Source organism: Dreissena polymorpha, chromosome 2, assembly GCF_020536995.1.
Source record: "Dreissena polymorpha isolate Duluth1 chromosome 2, UMN_Dpol_1.0, whole genome shotgun sequence".
NCBI classification, from domain to species: domain Eukaryota; kingdom Metazoa; phylum Mollusca; class Bivalvia; order Myida; family Dreissenidae; genus Dreissena; species Dreissena polymorpha.
The window spans coordinates 44621903-44638691 of NC_068356.1; the positions used below are offsets into that span (position 1 = coordinate 44621903).

The following is a 16789-nucleotide window of genomic DNA, read 5'->3' on the forward strand; positions in this document are numbered from 1 at the left end:
CCTTTTAACGAAAAATACCTTAACAGCGGAAAATGTCGTCCCTGATTAGCCTGTGCAGACTGCACATGCTAATCGTGGACGACGCTTTACGCACATGCATAAATAAAATAATAAATAAAATGCCCCGTTTTGCCAGAGAGCGACTTAATTATTTTTTGCCGTGTTTGTAGACAGCTGACCAGCCTCATCTTGACCTACTGCATGCCGCACATGGCGGGGACCTGACCGCCCTCAGGGCCTGTCTGGCGTCGGAAGGCATGGACATCAACTTCACCAACAAAGTAAACTTTTACATTTCAGCCACATTCTGGGAAATCAATGCATGTTCGTAAAGTGTTGTTCCAGATTAGCCTGTGCAGTCCGCACAGGCTATTCAGGGACGATACTTTTCGACATTATGGAATTTTTCGTTTACATGACGTTTCAAGCAAACCAATATCAAGTCTAAGCGGAAAATGTCGTCCCTGATTAGCCTGTGCGGACTTCACAGGCTTATCTTGGACGACATTTTGCGCACATTCATTCATCTAAGTATTCACGAAACACGGCTTGTATATTCAATACAATCACATGCTTTTAAGATATGACATATAAAAATAAATTATTGACAACTACTGTGAAATACACCAACACATATCTGCTTTTCTCACTATAAGAAACCACCTTCGTTAAAATGCTCATTATCAGTGTTTTCAGTAATAAGTTTGGCATCTTCGCGAAATATATTGTTAACGTTTTATTCCAATTTTAGCATAGTACTATTCTAGTTAAGATGCATATCTGCTCGTCTGTTTCATATACTCTACCATCTACAGAGCGGCCAGTCGGCGCTACATCTGGCCTGCTCCGCCGGCCATCAGGCCATCGTTCAGGAACTGCTCAAGGCCAAGGCTGACATGACACTCATCTCACAGGTACACTAGAGCAGAGGCTCTATGTCTATGTCTGGGAAAACTGAGCAGAGGCTCTATGTCTATGTCTGGGAAAACTGAGCAGAGGCTCTATGTCTATGTCTGGGAAAACTGAGCAATGGCTCTATCTCTATGTCTCAGGTACATTAGAGCAGAGGCTCTATCTCTATGTCTATCTCTATCTCTATGTCTGGGAAAACTGGGCTTAATGCATGATTAGCCTAATTAGGTGAATCGCAGACGACACTTTACTATGGAAGGGTATGGAATCACAGACGACACTTAACTATGGAAGGGTATGAAATCACAGACGACACTTTACTTTTGAAGGGTATGGACTCACAAACGACACTTTACTATGAAAGGGTATGGAATCACAGACGACACTTTACTATGGAAGGGTATTTAGGTAAAAATTACATCCTTCTTTGTGGCTGTGTCATGATTCTTGATGGAACTTTCAATTTGTATGTAGACACCTTTTCATGCTTGATGGCACTTACATCTTGCCTGATATCCAATGTTTATTTACATTCTGCTATCATGGTATCATGCATGTGTACAGATGCAACATTCTTGTTCGTTAATTGCATGCTGCATATGTGTATGTTGGTTTGTGCAGAGAGACTTGTGGAATAGGCGCAGTGCATAATGTAATCAAATATTGATGCGTTGAATAAATTAACGCGATGGCAAGATGTGTGTCACCCAAGCACAAAGCAACATACAATCATGCATGATACAATGATGTCAATTGACAGTCGTTCCGAAATGTTACGGACGACTACGGAAATTTACGGCGTATAACGAAAATTTTATGTTATAGGAGAAGTTGCGCCCCTTTGTAAGATATTTGCTACTGAACCGAAATTAACCGCGTGTTTGTAGACGTAACTTTTTTGGTTAATGACTAACCATAATTTTTGTACAGTAATTTACCTTCAATGACCAAATAAATTCTATGGATATATTTCAATATATGCTACTATACATGGATGCAGAGCTCCAGATAAGACGCTTAAAGTCGTAAAAAATGAATTAAATTTAGTATAAAAGTAGACTTAAATTCTGTGCGTACGGTTACACATTGGAAAAATAAAATAAGAATTCAACATTTGTGATCATGCGTAAAACTCAATATCAATGCATAATTATAATGAAAACATTTTATCAATGAGTTCCCACTCGTCTAGGCCCTAATTACAATTATGAAATCAACAGCACTTTAACGTTATTATGAATAACAGACCATCTTTAAAACAGTCGAAAAGCCGAACGTTTTCCATTATCTGGTCCTTTTATCGCAAAAAGTCTGCTGTAACCCGGCAATGGTCATGAGCTCTTCTTAGACTATAAACCTAAATGTGGATGTGCCAAAAATTATACTTACCTGAAAAAAGGAATTAATAATAGACTTTAAGGCTGGATTTTTTTTATAGAGTGTAAACCAAGATTTTGCTGAAAAAGTTATCTGGAACTCTGCATGTATGTTGAGAGGAAATCCATTACATAATTTCAAATTTACTAGAGTACTTTTATATTGCACCACATAAAATGCTATAAAACTATAATATTGAAGTGCACATATAAACTTTATTATAGATGGGTAGGTATTTCGTGTCAATCTCTTTTCACATATGAAAGAGCTGTTGGTCATGCTGCTTTAAGTACATATAGATGCATGACATAATTTAGATTAAGCACAATAAAACACAAGTTATTTGCCAAGATTCATAAGAGTCAAATATGTACGAGCAGTAAGAGCATAATCTCGCGCAGCGAGACTTACTCATGTAGAATTGAAACTCTTATTGCTTTCTTTCGAAATAATTTCATGTGTCCGATCTAATATGCAATATGCCCGGTGTTTTTGTTTAATGCGGATTAATGCTCCGTTTTAAATCCATAATTAATGAATGCCTCAATATTTTCAAAAATCGATCACAACTGGGTCACGCGAGTTGTGTATCGTGTTATTTCTTAAAAGTTGACCCAGTATTTGTAAAAATATTGCAAGACATATACATTTCCAGAAAGGAAATTTATTTCTGCCTTGAATAAGACCAAGATCGTGGAAATCGCTTCAAAATTGATGAAGAAATGACTGTTTAAAACGATGCACCCCGTTTTCGGATGATTTCGAGTTGGATACCTTATTATATATATATTTGATAGTGATTTATTTTTAGAAAAGTTGATTTTTATACGCCCGTCTATGACGGGACGTATTATGGTATACCCCGCGTCTGTCCGTCCGTCCGTCCGTCCGTCTGTCCGTCCGTCCGTCTGTTAATGTCGTACGCTACGTCAAATATCCTTTGACAGATTTTCTTCAAATTTTAACACAATCTTAATATTGATAAACCCTGATCCCCTTTCGTTTTTGACGGAATTCTGAATTGTCGTTCCAGAGTTATGGGACTTTGTTCGTCAAAATTTCGTGATTTCATTGAATGTCCTACTGTAGCTCAAATATCCTTCGATGGATTTTTTTTCAAATTTCAACACAATCTTAATATTGATAAACCCTGATCCCCTTTCGTTTTTGACGGAATTCTGAATTGTCGTTCCAGAGTTATGGGACTTTGTTCGTCAAAATTTCGTGATTTCATTGAATGTCCTACTGTAGCTCAAATATCCTTCGATGGATTTTTTTCAAATTTCAACACAAGCTTAATATTGATAAACTTCAACTCCATATCCTCTAAAGAAATGCATACATATACTCAAAAAAGATATGGTATGAATGTCAAGGAGACGGCGCTCCATGCTCATGTACTTATAAAATAAACCATGTATTCAAATACAAATAAACTGAAGTAAAAAAATGATTCAAAGGGTTATTTATTACCTTACTACTTCATTGGCGAACGACGGGCGTATCATGCGCTCATGGCGCAGCTCCTCAGTTTGTTATAATATGATTATTTATCATTCCAAAAGATGTTTTCACTAATTATTATCATAGCCACACGCCAACCACCCGTGACTGGACATACACCTTTAAAAAACGCTTAACAAATTCAAGTACTTATGCACTTAATTGATTGTAAACAATGACGGTTGAAATACGTGCGTTGGATTTTTTTTGGTAACCAAGAGCGACGTCAACGTTCATTACAGACCAACTTGATTGAAAATGATGTTTATAATAGTTTAATACATGTAGTAGAAGTAGTTGTTTACTCAACGAGGAGTACAATAGTTGTATAGAGTACTAGACACGAGAACTTGTAACTTTCAGGTTTCACTTTATACCACAGATATTATATAGTCATAAAATGATAAATATGTGTTAATAGACATTGTAGTTATAGCCTGGTAAACATACTAGAGAAATCTGAAAGTTTCACGAACAGGTCTGTGAAAATGGGGGTTTGGACTACTTTATAAATATGAGGTCGATATATAATGTACATCGGTAGATTACGTCTACTGTAATTATTTGGACTAGGGATGGGCAACACCTCCAACACATCAGCCCCGTTATGTCCTGAATAAAATACATGTTTAATTTCTTGAGTGCCAATTGCATCTTACAAATATCAAAAACATTCACGGCAGTCAATTCATTGTATAGGCCTACTGGTCTTCATGGCAATAATAAACGTACGTAGTTTAATGGAGATTATATAACAAAGGGAACTAATTCAGCGTATTCAGTTTACTAGTCAAAATGATTCGGATGTTTTCGCTTTTTTCCGAAAAGTAATTTATTCAACATACGGAAAATAAACGCCGGTTACTTTCCAGCCATATCGGCAAGAAAGTGATTAGCGTGTATATCGTATTAATAATCGCTCTATATCTCGACTTTACTCGCTGCGAAATTTTCTTTGCAGGTCACAAAAGTACAGCATCCGCTAAAAAAATTCGCAACGAGTAAAGTAGATATAAAGAGCGAATATTAAAACGAAATAAACGCTAATCACTTTTTTGCTGAGATGGTTTGAAATTGAGCGGCATTTAAACAATTAAAACAAGTAATATAGGGTATATAACGGTAAGAATAAACCATCTGCATCGGCCTGGAAGTCATCATATTGTTTGTCACGTGATTACCCGCTCTGATAACATCTATGATTATTCGACGTGCACAAAATCATGGTTATGTGGGGAACGAAACAAAGGTTTGACATAGTTCAGCTGAAACTATTTAAAATGATACAAAAATGGTCCATCTTGTTAATATATGTTTCATATATATTAATGTATTGTTCACTTAGTCCACACGAAGACATAATACCGGTACATGCTGATAATGTTCAATCCTTGCAGAAAGGCAATGCGGCAATTCACTTGGCGTGTTTCCATGGTTACAAAGAAATCGTAGAACTTCTTCTTGACAACGGTTGTGACGTCAACATACCATCGAAGGTAAACATTTAGCAATAGTACTTGAAATGAATTTGCCATTATTGTGGAACGCTTTGTAGATTTGTGGAAATCTGGAATTAATAACACAATAAACATTTTTATGACAATACATGTTTATAATTTGTAGCCTAGTTTAATTATAAACGTAGCTATTAAAATACATGGTAATGAACTAAAGATTAATAATTCAACTATTTATAAAAACAAACATCTTTTCCTTATAATTTACACGAACCTACAGTAGCTGTCAACGGACAAACTTTTATCTGAACAGACTGGAAACGAAATATTCATGATCAAATATTAACCTCTTTGATTCCAGCATTCCTGTTTCCCACCCCTGTATGCCGCTATTTTGGAAACGCACTGCGAGGTTGTGGAAGTCCTCCTTTCAAGAGGAGCCAGCGTCACATGGAGCTCCCCGGTAGTAGATTCATCGTGAAAATGAGCTTAGGTCTGGGAAAACTGGGCTTAATGCATGTTCTTTAAGTGTCTGCCCACATTAGCCTGTGCAGTCTTTACATGCCAATCAGGAATTACACTTTCCGCTTTTTTTGGCTTAAAGGACGCCACTTAAATCGTAGAGTGTCGTTCCTGATTAGCATGGGCGAACTATCGAGGCTAATCTGGGACGACACTTTACGCACATGTATTAAGCCCGAGTATTCACAGAACGAGGCTCAACTTTATTGGGCATAAACGTACGTTCAATTATGAAATGTATAGTGGAAATGTACTCACATATGTACTATATTTGGGGCTTACTGTTTTCTGTGATACAAGCATCAACTGTTAAAATACGTATATAAATATTTTATAACGAATGAATGAATAATACTACATGTAAGAATTGTATAAACAAGATTGTTATTGCTGGCTACAAAACATATAAATCGCACGTTTAAATTGACTGGCATGTCAACAAGTATATTCGATTGTTTTTTCTAATCGGTTGAAAGCAGAGCATCCTTTAGTGTGTGCGTTGTTAAACACTTTTTTATTTTCTCTTGCGTATATTCAAATCACGTTAAAGTGTATATCTGTGCATCGGTTAAATTCGTATTTACACACAAATAAAAAATAACTCAAATATAGTCATTGATGAAGGATTTAAGTCCAAGATGTAATTATGATTTTGTAGAAAAAAATATGTAAAATTTGTTCTTAAAATGAAGAGTACTATTAAAATTAATTGCAAAACAATATTAAAGGTCATTCACTAATAAACATCTTATCCCGTATTTATAATTATTTTAGAATAAGTTACGTTTTAAATCTGTGAGTGTGATACACATTAGCAATTGTCAAACTAATGCCTCAGTCACAAATAATCCGATCTCAGGCCGATGTGTCCGATCTCCAGGCATCGGGAAGACTGGACACGTCGGAGCCGTCCGCCGTCCGATGAGTGGCAAAGTTTAAAACCTCAGTCACAAATAGACACCGATCACCGTCCGATCAGCGGCCGACGTTTTTTTCCGCTCATTGGTCTGGCGCCGGCCGATGATCGCACGCACATCGGGTCATTTTGTAGCATCGGGCGGCGTCCGGATTAATTTTTTATATCAAAGTTTGTTTAACGCAATATCGGGCCCGGGACGGAATCGAGTTGAGACCAAAAAAAGATCGGACGATCAACGAACGGTTATCGCCCGGCGTGCGCCCGACATCGGATTTATTGTACGTGTATCATAACGAGCATCGTCCGGCGTCCGTCGGGCATCGTGCGGAGGCCCTCTGGCAATCAGACGGTCGCCGGCCGACTTATATTTCTCTGGGAAATACTTTTACTTTTGCCGATACACGTTCAATGCATCCGGTGTCGGGCGATCGCCGGGCGATACCCGTGCGTTGATCGTCCGATCTTGTTTCGATCTCAACTCGATTCCTTCCCGGGCCCGACGTCGTGCAAAGTTTTAAGTGAGACTTAAAATTAATCCGGACGCCGCCCGATGCTACAAATTGGCCCGGTTTCCGTGCGATCATCGGCCGGTCGCCAGCCCGATGAGCTGAAAAATACGTCGGCCGCTGATCGGACGGTGGTCGGTGTCTATTTGTGACTGAGGTATAAGAAATGTGTCCGTTTCGAGAAAGATCATTTTTGCCTTCACTTGCGTTGGAAGCTTAAAATTAAATTGATAATTTTGATCAAAATACCGTTTAAGCAAACCTTATTCAATATTATGCGAACATCACATATGTTGAGCCTCTATCTGAAAACAACAGCAACTGGGATTAATACATGTGCGTAAAGTGTCGTTCCATATTAGCCCATGCATCCGCACCGGCTAATCAGGAACCCCACTTTCCACTTATAGTTGAATATCGTTAGAAGATGAGTCTTTTAGACAAAAATTTCCATAAAAAGCGGAAAGTGTGGTCCCTGATAAGCCTGTTCGGACTGCGCAGGCTAATCTAAGATGACGCATTACGCACAAGCACAAGCCCAGTATTCCCAGAACGAGGCTCATGGTTATCTTCTTTTGAGCCAGGATGGCCTGTCGCTGCTCCTTGTTGCCGTCTTCACCACGTATGACCGCGAGAAGACGATCGCCATTCTACAACTGCTCTTAGAGAAACTGGACATTACCAAGCTGGAAATAAGTCCGGAACTTAAGGACAAGGTATGCGATGCAGTGTTATGGGACATGACAAGATATGCGATGCAGTGTTATGTGACAGAAACGATCTTTATTGTAAATAATGTTTTGTTGCCTGGATAAAAAGGGCAATGGCAGTTATGTTAGAAAGCCAAAACGGTAAAATGCTGTGTTTGCTATTAACGGTTGGATTGATGATCTCTAAACCGCGTGAATAATAAGTTTTTATTTTAAACTCATAAACGGCGCTATAAAACCATTATTAACCAAACATGTTGCTGACTAAAAGAAGATCTTAAATTTGCTAAATAATATAGTTTACATACCGATATCTTTTTGATAGAATGGGCTGTTTTAAATATACATGTAGTTTCTTTTGAATATCCTTTGTTGAAACAAAAAACTTGCTATATGAAATTATTTGAAATAAACCATTCCAAATTATTGCTGACAGGGATTCTCTTATCATGGGGAGGCGCTACTGCACAGCGTGTGCACGCGTCAGGCTGCCAAAGATCTGATTGGTCCGGTGAGATTGAAACTGGCTAATCAGAGCGCTTCTTTGCTTCAAGATGACATGGCTACGTGCGAGGTATATGAGTACATAAACATTATTTTACAACTGATAGAGCACTAGAGATCGTTTATTTATTTTGTATACATACATGTGCTTTATGGTTAAATATTGTTGTACACTTACACTATCGTTAATAAAATATTTTCGGTTCACCTCTATGCTACTTCACCTTTATGCAAGGAATGTACTGAATATGGTAGATATTTTTTTAGAGTGATACATACATTGTTTTGAATTTAATTAAAATGTGTATTAACTGAAACATGCTTACACACACACAACATGTTTTTACACCGAATCATGAAGAGAATATATGTTTTGTTCAGACTTTCCTTGTTTAATGACTTTAGAAAGAAGATGGAGACTTTAGGAAACTGCTGACAGCTTGCAAGGAAGGAAACATGGACGAAATAATATTATTTCTGGAAAACGGAGAGTTGATAAATCGATTAACAAAGGTGTCATATAATTGTAATGTATAAAAATGTAATGTTTTATTTAATATTTTGTAATAAAAACACATATTAACGTTTAAAAAAAATCGAAACTTCAAATTACAAAAAATCTCGTATGTATGAATATTTCTCACAAAACATATTTGAGTGTTTTGTTCATTGAAAATAAATAATCGAATTCTCAACACATAGTATATATAAGGTTATAAATATTTTGTCAAGGGATGCGTCAGCTGTCTGCATTGCGCATGCGCAAGTGGCCACATGGATATCGTAGAAAAACTTTTGAAGGCGGGAGCTAATGTAAACACTTTAACACAGGTACTTTTCTATCTGATTATGCAGATTTGTTAATAAGTATAAAAACAACAACATTCGTTTTCATTATTAATTGCGTAAAATTACACAAATTTGTACATAACAAGTATCTGCTTACATTTTAAAAGTTGTGATTTTGTTTCATTTAACTTATTAAAATGGATTTTCAAATATATTAGACAGCATATGCAAAAGCGCCATTTCATTATAAATGGCTTATACAATCTGCGTAGTATATTATAGACGAGCTTTACTTGTCTATTTCACTACATCGCAAATATCCATACTGCTTTTACATGTTATTACGCACAATGCCAAAATCATATTGATTTATGCTTATTTGTTCAGCATTGGTTCTTAATTGAGAACACAACGATTGTGATCACTTTCTAACACCTTTTCAGTATGGATTTTCGTGCCTATATATTGCCTCTTCGGCAGGGTTTACCGACGTCGTAAAGATGCTTCTGAAGGCGGGAGCAAACACCGACACTTTGACGCATGTAGGTACACACCGACACGTAGATGCATGTAGGTACAAACCCACACTTTGAAGCCTGTAGTTACACACCGACACCTCGGCGCATGTAGGTACACGCCGTCAATTTGACGCATTTATGTACACACCGATACGTATACGCATGTAGGCACACGCCCACACTTTGAAGCCTGTAGATACACACAGACACTTTGGCGCATGTATGTACACACCGTAAATTTGACACATGTAGGTACACACCGACACTTCGGCGCATTTAGGTACACACCGTCAATTTGACACATGTAGGTACACACCGACACTTCGACACATGTAGGTACACACCCACGCATTGAAGCCTGTAGTTACACACCGTAAATTTGACACATGTAGGTACACACCGACACTTCGACACATGTAGGTACACACCCACGCATTGAAGCCTGTAGTTACACACCGTAAATTTGACACATGTAGGTACACACCGACACTTCGACACATGTAGGTACACACCCACGCATTGAAGCCTGTAGTTACACACCGTAAATTTGACACATGTAGGTACACACCGACACTTCGACACATGTAGGTACACACCCACGCATTGAAGCCTGTAGTTACACACCGTAAATTTGACACATGTAGGTACACACCGACACTTCGACGCATGTAGGTACACACCGTCAATTTGACGCATGTAGGTACAAACCGACACTTCAACGCATGTAGGTACAAACCGACACTTTGACGCATGTAGGTACAAACCGACACTTCAACGCATGTAGGTACAAACCGACACTTTGACGCATGTAGGTACACACCGACCGTTTGACGCATTTACTTACACAACGACACTTTGACGTATGTAGGTACACACCAACACTTTGACGCATGTAGGTACACACCCACACTTGTGCGCATTCAGTTACAGACCGAAACTTTGACGCATGTAGGTACACACCGACACTTCAACGCATGTAGGTACACACCGACACTTCAACGAATGTAGGTACATACCGACACTTCAACGCATGTAGGTACACACCGACACTTCAACGAATGTAGGTACATACCGACACTTCAACGCATGTAGGTACACACCGACACTTCAACGAATGTAGGTACATACCGACACTTCAACGCATGTAGGTACACACCGACACTTCAACGAATGTAGGTACATACCGACACTTCAACGCATGTAGGTACACACCGACACTTTGACGCATGTAGGTACATACCGACACTTCAACGCATGTAGGTACACACCGACACTTTGACGCATGTAGGTACACACCGACACTTCAACGCATGTAGGTACACACCGACACTTTGACGCATGTAGGTACACACCGACACTTTGACGCATGTAGGTACACACCGACACTTCAACGCATGTAGGTACATACCGACACTTCAACGCATGTAGGTACACACCGACACTTTGACGCATGTAGGTACATACCGACACTTTGACGCATGTAGGTACACACCGACACTTCAACGCATGTAGGTACACACCGACACTTCAACGAATGTAGGTACACACCGACACTTTGACGCATATATGTAGGTACATACCCACACTTTTACCCATGTAGGTACACACCGGCAATTTAACCCTTGTAGGTACACAACGACAATTTGACGCGTGTACTTACACAACGAAACTTTGACGAATAGTAGTACACACAGACACGTTGACGCATGTAGTTACATACCGACACTTTGACGCATGTAGGTACACATCGACACTCTGCCGAATGTTGGTTAACACCGACACTATGACGCATGTAGGTACACCTCGACACTTTGACGCAGGTAGTTACACACCGACACTTTGACGTATATAGATGAACACCCACACTTTAACGTATGTAGATGAACACCCAGACTTTAACGCATGTAGATAAACACCCACACGTGTGCGCATGTAGGTACACAACGACACTTTGAAGTATGTAGGTACACACCGACACTTTGACGTGTGTAGGTTCACAACGACTCTTTGAAATATATAGGTACACAACGACACTTTAACGTATGTAGATGAACACCCGCACTTTTACGCATGTAGGTACACACCCAAACTTTTACGCATGTAGATGAACACTCACACGTTTACGCATGTAGATACACACCGACACATTGACGTATGTAGGTACACACCAAAACTTTGACGTATGAAGGTACACAACGACACTTTGACGAATATAGGTAAACACCGACACTTTTACAAATGTAGGAACACACCGACACTTTGACGCGTGTAGGTACACAACGACGCGTTGACGTATGTAGCCAAATGCCATCGGGCCGATATTTCTGCAGCGGACCGATTATAGACTTCCGGCCCAGATCTGCCGTGTGTTATTGTCTAAATACATTAATAATAGTTAAAGAGTTAGAAACTAGCATTTAGGGTATTGTTTCCCACCCTAGGTCCTTCAAATCGTTTTGTACAGAGGATATGCATATTTTATTTTTCTGAGAAAATCTAAGGAACAATCTCAAAACTAAGAGTCCCTGTGTCAATTTATATTTATTCCTACTCGATACGAAACTGAGTATTTCCATTTTTGTAAAGATATTTTTTTTTAGTTTTTTTTAACTCAATTTTGTTACGTCATAGTTGATTATTTTCAGATGGGACTGACTTCCAGTGACATTGCTACAGAGATGGGATACATGAACATCGTGGCCATTATAAAAGACTATATGATAAGGAACGAATACATGAAAACATCGAGAAAATCCATAAACACGACCGAGAAAACGGGAAAAGTGAAAGACAAAGATGACATGGCTGTGAAAAAGTGTTGTGCACTTATTTGAAACGACAGAAAACGCAAACAAAAAACAACTCGTTAAAAAAATAGTCTGAAAAGATTCTGGCACGTTAAGCACATATTGTTTTCAGTGTTCTCTGAAATGCATATGAGTCGCGCTTTCGGAAACGGATCTTAATGAATGTGAGTAAAGTGTCGTCCCTGATTAGCCTGTGCAGGCCGCACATGCTGATCACGGACGGCACTTTCCGCTTTAATGGCTGTATGCGTTAAAAGGAAGTGAGGCTCATATAGTGTATGATGCTTGTATGATATTCTGCGAACTTGTATCGGCCGAGCAGATTCTGGTAAGAGACAATAATAATATGAGAGGCTCAGCATGATACAACCATCGAAACTTTTGAGTATCCACAGCATGTTGTTAGTGTTATCTTCAATTTATTAAAGGTTTCTTCAGAATAATATTAATTAAAATATCAAATCAAAACGTAAACTGTGGTATGTCTATATTTATATCGAACATGTCTTTTAATCACTTAGAAAGTGATCCTAACTCCATAATATATGATGTTCTACTGTGTTGAGTGGATATCATTGTCGATGTCATGTGTATTTTATTAAATAAATAAATAATCAAATATCGCAGTCTTGGTCTGTTTTAGGAGGTTGTATTTGTCGTGAATAAAACACCAAACAGCAGTAAACTTTGAAAGTTCTCTTTTTATCTTATAAATGTATAAGGCGTTCGACATAAGATGAATTTTACCGTGCAATTGCTTTTCTTAAGCTTTATTGAATGTTCGTACATGTCGCACTGGCAACTCAATGCAGGTCTCTGCTTGGTCGTATTGCCCTTAACCCTTTGCATGCTGGGAAATTGTCGTCTGCTGAAATGTCGTCTGCAGAATTTCTAAAATTAGCATTTTCTTCGATTTTTTTCAAAGAATACTATCAGAATAGCAAACAGTTTGGATCCTGATGAGACGCCACGTTCTGTGGCGTCTCATCTGGATCCAAACTGTTTGCAAAGGCCTTTCAAATTCGGTTCCCGCACTGAAAGGGTTATAGTTCAGTCTCATATTCCTGTAATTATGATAGATTAGATGACTTCAATTTCTAGCAGTACTCTTTACCAACCGAAACCTTAAACATTTTTCTGTTGACGTTATCTCTTATTGCAAATACCATTGCTATTTAAAACAGGATCAGTAACGAAAATGTAATTTTATCATCATTATCTTAATGCCCTAGACGGTTCTGGCCGTTTGGGGAAATTAGAAACGATGACACAGAGATCCTCCGCCAGTCTGGTCTGCTGTGGGCTGCTATTAGTAGCTCATCCATGGAGAGGGTCGTCCACTCTTACTTAATTTTCCGTTCAGCTTGTTATTTTGACGGCCTCGACGGCGACCTTCCTTAAGCGTGCCATGGAGCACATTCTTGAACAATGAGTCACGCTTGGTGATGTGTCGAAACCATGCCAGAGGGAGTTATTATGGGCCAAAAAGTGTCATGCAGTACATTCGGAGCATTTTTAGAGAAACTTGCTTCAGAAAGGCTTGGGTCGTCTTGGCAATTCATATTTCGGACCTGGTACTATCATTGGATAGGGTCGCTGCCAAGTACTTGACGGTGGTTACATCTACCAGCTTCTCGACGTTCATGGTGATGTCTGTACTAGTGTTGTTTGTGCTGTTCACCATGATCTTCGACTTTTATGTGCTGACCTCCATTCAGTATGCTCATATTTGTTTATAAAATCTGTTGGTGAGGTTTTGGAGTTTAGAATTGTATGTGAATAATGCATGTATTGTTCATTTTAAGCCGATGATTTAAAGAATCAAACGTTGTGTTGTCACGATCACAAACTCATCGGCTTTCATTTTCACCTGTATCATTTTAGTCCAAGCCAATAACATAATGAAAAAACACAACAACAAATAAGTGCAGGATAGGCACACTTTTTATATCAATTTTGCAATTGTCATTAACAAGCTGTTAATGTTTGTGAACGAATTAAAGTGTCAATCATTCTTCGTCTGATCGTCTGGAGTCCTGGAGTAAAAAGTCTCCCGCCTAGACCACTCGACCATCCATGCTCATGCCTAGAGCGCATGTATTTTTTACCTATATAAGTGATCCTCGTAGTATCTCAAAACAAAACGACAACAACAGAACTTTCCAAATTATTCAATCGTTTCGCGTTGCACGACGCTTGAGAATGTTCAGGTTTTCAAATCATCAAAAGATGCATATAATAGATATTTAGAGCATGGTAAATGGTCAGTATTTCTATTTCCTCAAAAATATCATAACTAAAACGAAAATTTGCGAATCTGAAACAACTTTTTTGAATTTTGTAAATTTACCAATCTGTTAGACGGCCCCTTTAATTGAACACTATTTTGATACAACTCGATTTCAGTCAGTTGATTCGAAAAACATCACCATATTAAAAGCCTTGTGGAAATCTGTGTTCTGTCGTGTAATTTATGTATTCGTGAAATTTGATTTGAAGAAACCTTAAAATGGCTTTGAACCACCAGAATATCGCTCTAAATGAAACCGATTAATCATGGGGATGGCTTCGTGGGGAAATTAGTGATATAAGTGTTAATGTAGAATGCTGTTGAAAACCGTTTGAAACACAAGGCTGATTTCCTGTAGGATAGAGGACATATTTACAGGGTCTGCTTAATTTGCAACTAATGCGTTTTGATTCGAGGTCATACACAGCGATGCTCTACCACGGCCATTAATCACGCGCGCCACCTCTTTTTGCGATGCATTAATAAATGAGCCAATGCAACTTCCGAGGTGGCGCTCAGGTCCGGATGTTTTGAAATTTCATGGAAATTTTACAGGGTGATTAGGTTTTATATGTCTTTTCAACATAATTCGCATTATTTTTAAAATCGGGTAAAGTAGTGCGATTCAACGAAGATTGATTCGTCAAAAAATGTACAGACACGTATACTCTAAACCCATTTAAAAACGTTAGAACCTTTATAAGTTGTGTCATGGTGGAGTTTTTAAAATTATTTCTATGAGTGTTTCCTGTGTGACGAGAAAATGTCCACCCAATTAAATTGCTAGCGGCATAAAACGATTGCGTACAACATACATTAGATGCTGCATGAACAAAAATATTGGCTTCTTGCCGACGTAAAAGATAATTTTGCATTTTTCCAAAAGAGATGGAGCCAATGCTTAGGAGGTGGTGCTAATGATAGGAGGTGGCGCAAATGCAGGATGAATCAATTAAGCAATCAAGCAAGACATTATCACATGACGTAAATTTCATAGATAATGTTATTTGTTATATGACATTTATTTTTCAACGTACATACGAAAGCCCAAATCTTTACAGAATATAAACACAATTTATAATAAATATGATGTATTTTTTAATATATAAGTAATCAACTCAATTAAGAAGTCATCAACATGAATGAAACATGTTGTACTATGTATACCAAAAATTTGTAATACTCAATCAAACCAATAACTTAATGTTCACAACATTATCAAGATAATTCATCGACATCAATATTTGTATACAATATGATAATTCACGAAATAAGCATAAGATAACACTTCTACTTGTAACTATGATTTGTGGCCGTTAATCCAAATGCTTAATTTACTAAAAGGCCAAGGCCAACGAATCTTAATTAGGCTAATTTATGTTGGTTTTCCCACCATCAACTCCAAAAAAAATGAAGATAACTAGGTCTTTTTCTGTAAGCATTTTTGTATTATACATGTTAAATAGTGTTATCTTACAAAGGCGAACGTTTAAATCCATCAATAAATTATTAGAAAACTACTTTCTCTAATATAAACGCACGCGACTATAGAAACCATAAATAAAATATTTCACTTTAAAACAGCTATAAATGTGCATTGGCGCCACCGCCTAATCTGAGCGCCACCTCCTAATCTGAGCGCCACCTCCTTGGCATTGGCTCCATCTCTTTCTGAAAAATGCAAATTTATCTATTAGATCGGCTAGAAGCCGATATTTTTGTGCAAGCGTTAACTTGTACAGGTTTAAAGCAATCGTTTTATGTAATGAGCGATTTAATCGGCAGGGAATTTGCTCGTCACACAGGCAAAAGACATCGATTTGCTTTTACGAATTCTACCATGCCACAACTTATAAAGGTCCTCACGTTTCCAAATGGGTTGTGATTGTATGTTTCTGTACATTTTTATATAAATTTATAATCGCTGAATCGCACTACATTTGCCGATTTTTTTTTAAATATTGCGAAATGTGTT

The 16789-nt window shown here is 38.1% G+C and overlaps 1 protein-coding gene across 3 annotated transcripts in view; it reads left to right on the top strand.

Annotated features, from left to right (window-relative positions):
• LOC127866854 (ankyrin-3-like) overlaps nucleotides 1-13144 on the top strand; it is a 36403-nt gene extending 23259 nt beyond the window's left edge. For all 3 annotated transcript variants that reach the window (XM_052407682.1, XM_052407681.1, XM_052407680.1), the window contains 10 exons: nucleotides 171-281; nucleotides 816-914; nucleotides 5190-5288; nucleotides 5611-5712; nucleotides 7781-7912; nucleotides 8343-8480; nucleotides 8816-8923; nucleotides 9143-9241; nucleotides 9643-9741; nucleotides 12363-13144. In XM_052407682.1, coding sequence (XP_052263642.1) covers nucleotides 171-281; nucleotides 816-914; nucleotides 5190-5288; nucleotides 5611-5712; nucleotides 7781-7912; nucleotides 8343-8480; nucleotides 8816-8923; nucleotides 9143-9241; nucleotides 9643-9741; nucleotides 12363-12551 — 1176 coding nt within the window. In that variant the 3' untranslated portion in view covers nucleotides 12552-13144. The remainder of the gene's footprint in view (nucleotides 1-170; nucleotides 282-815; nucleotides 915-5189; nucleotides 5289-5610; nucleotides 5713-7780; nucleotides 7913-8342; nucleotides 8481-8815; nucleotides 8924-9142; nucleotides 9242-9642; nucleotides 9742-12362) is intronic.
• The last annotated feature ends 3645 nt before the right edge of the window (nucleotides 13145-16789 follow it).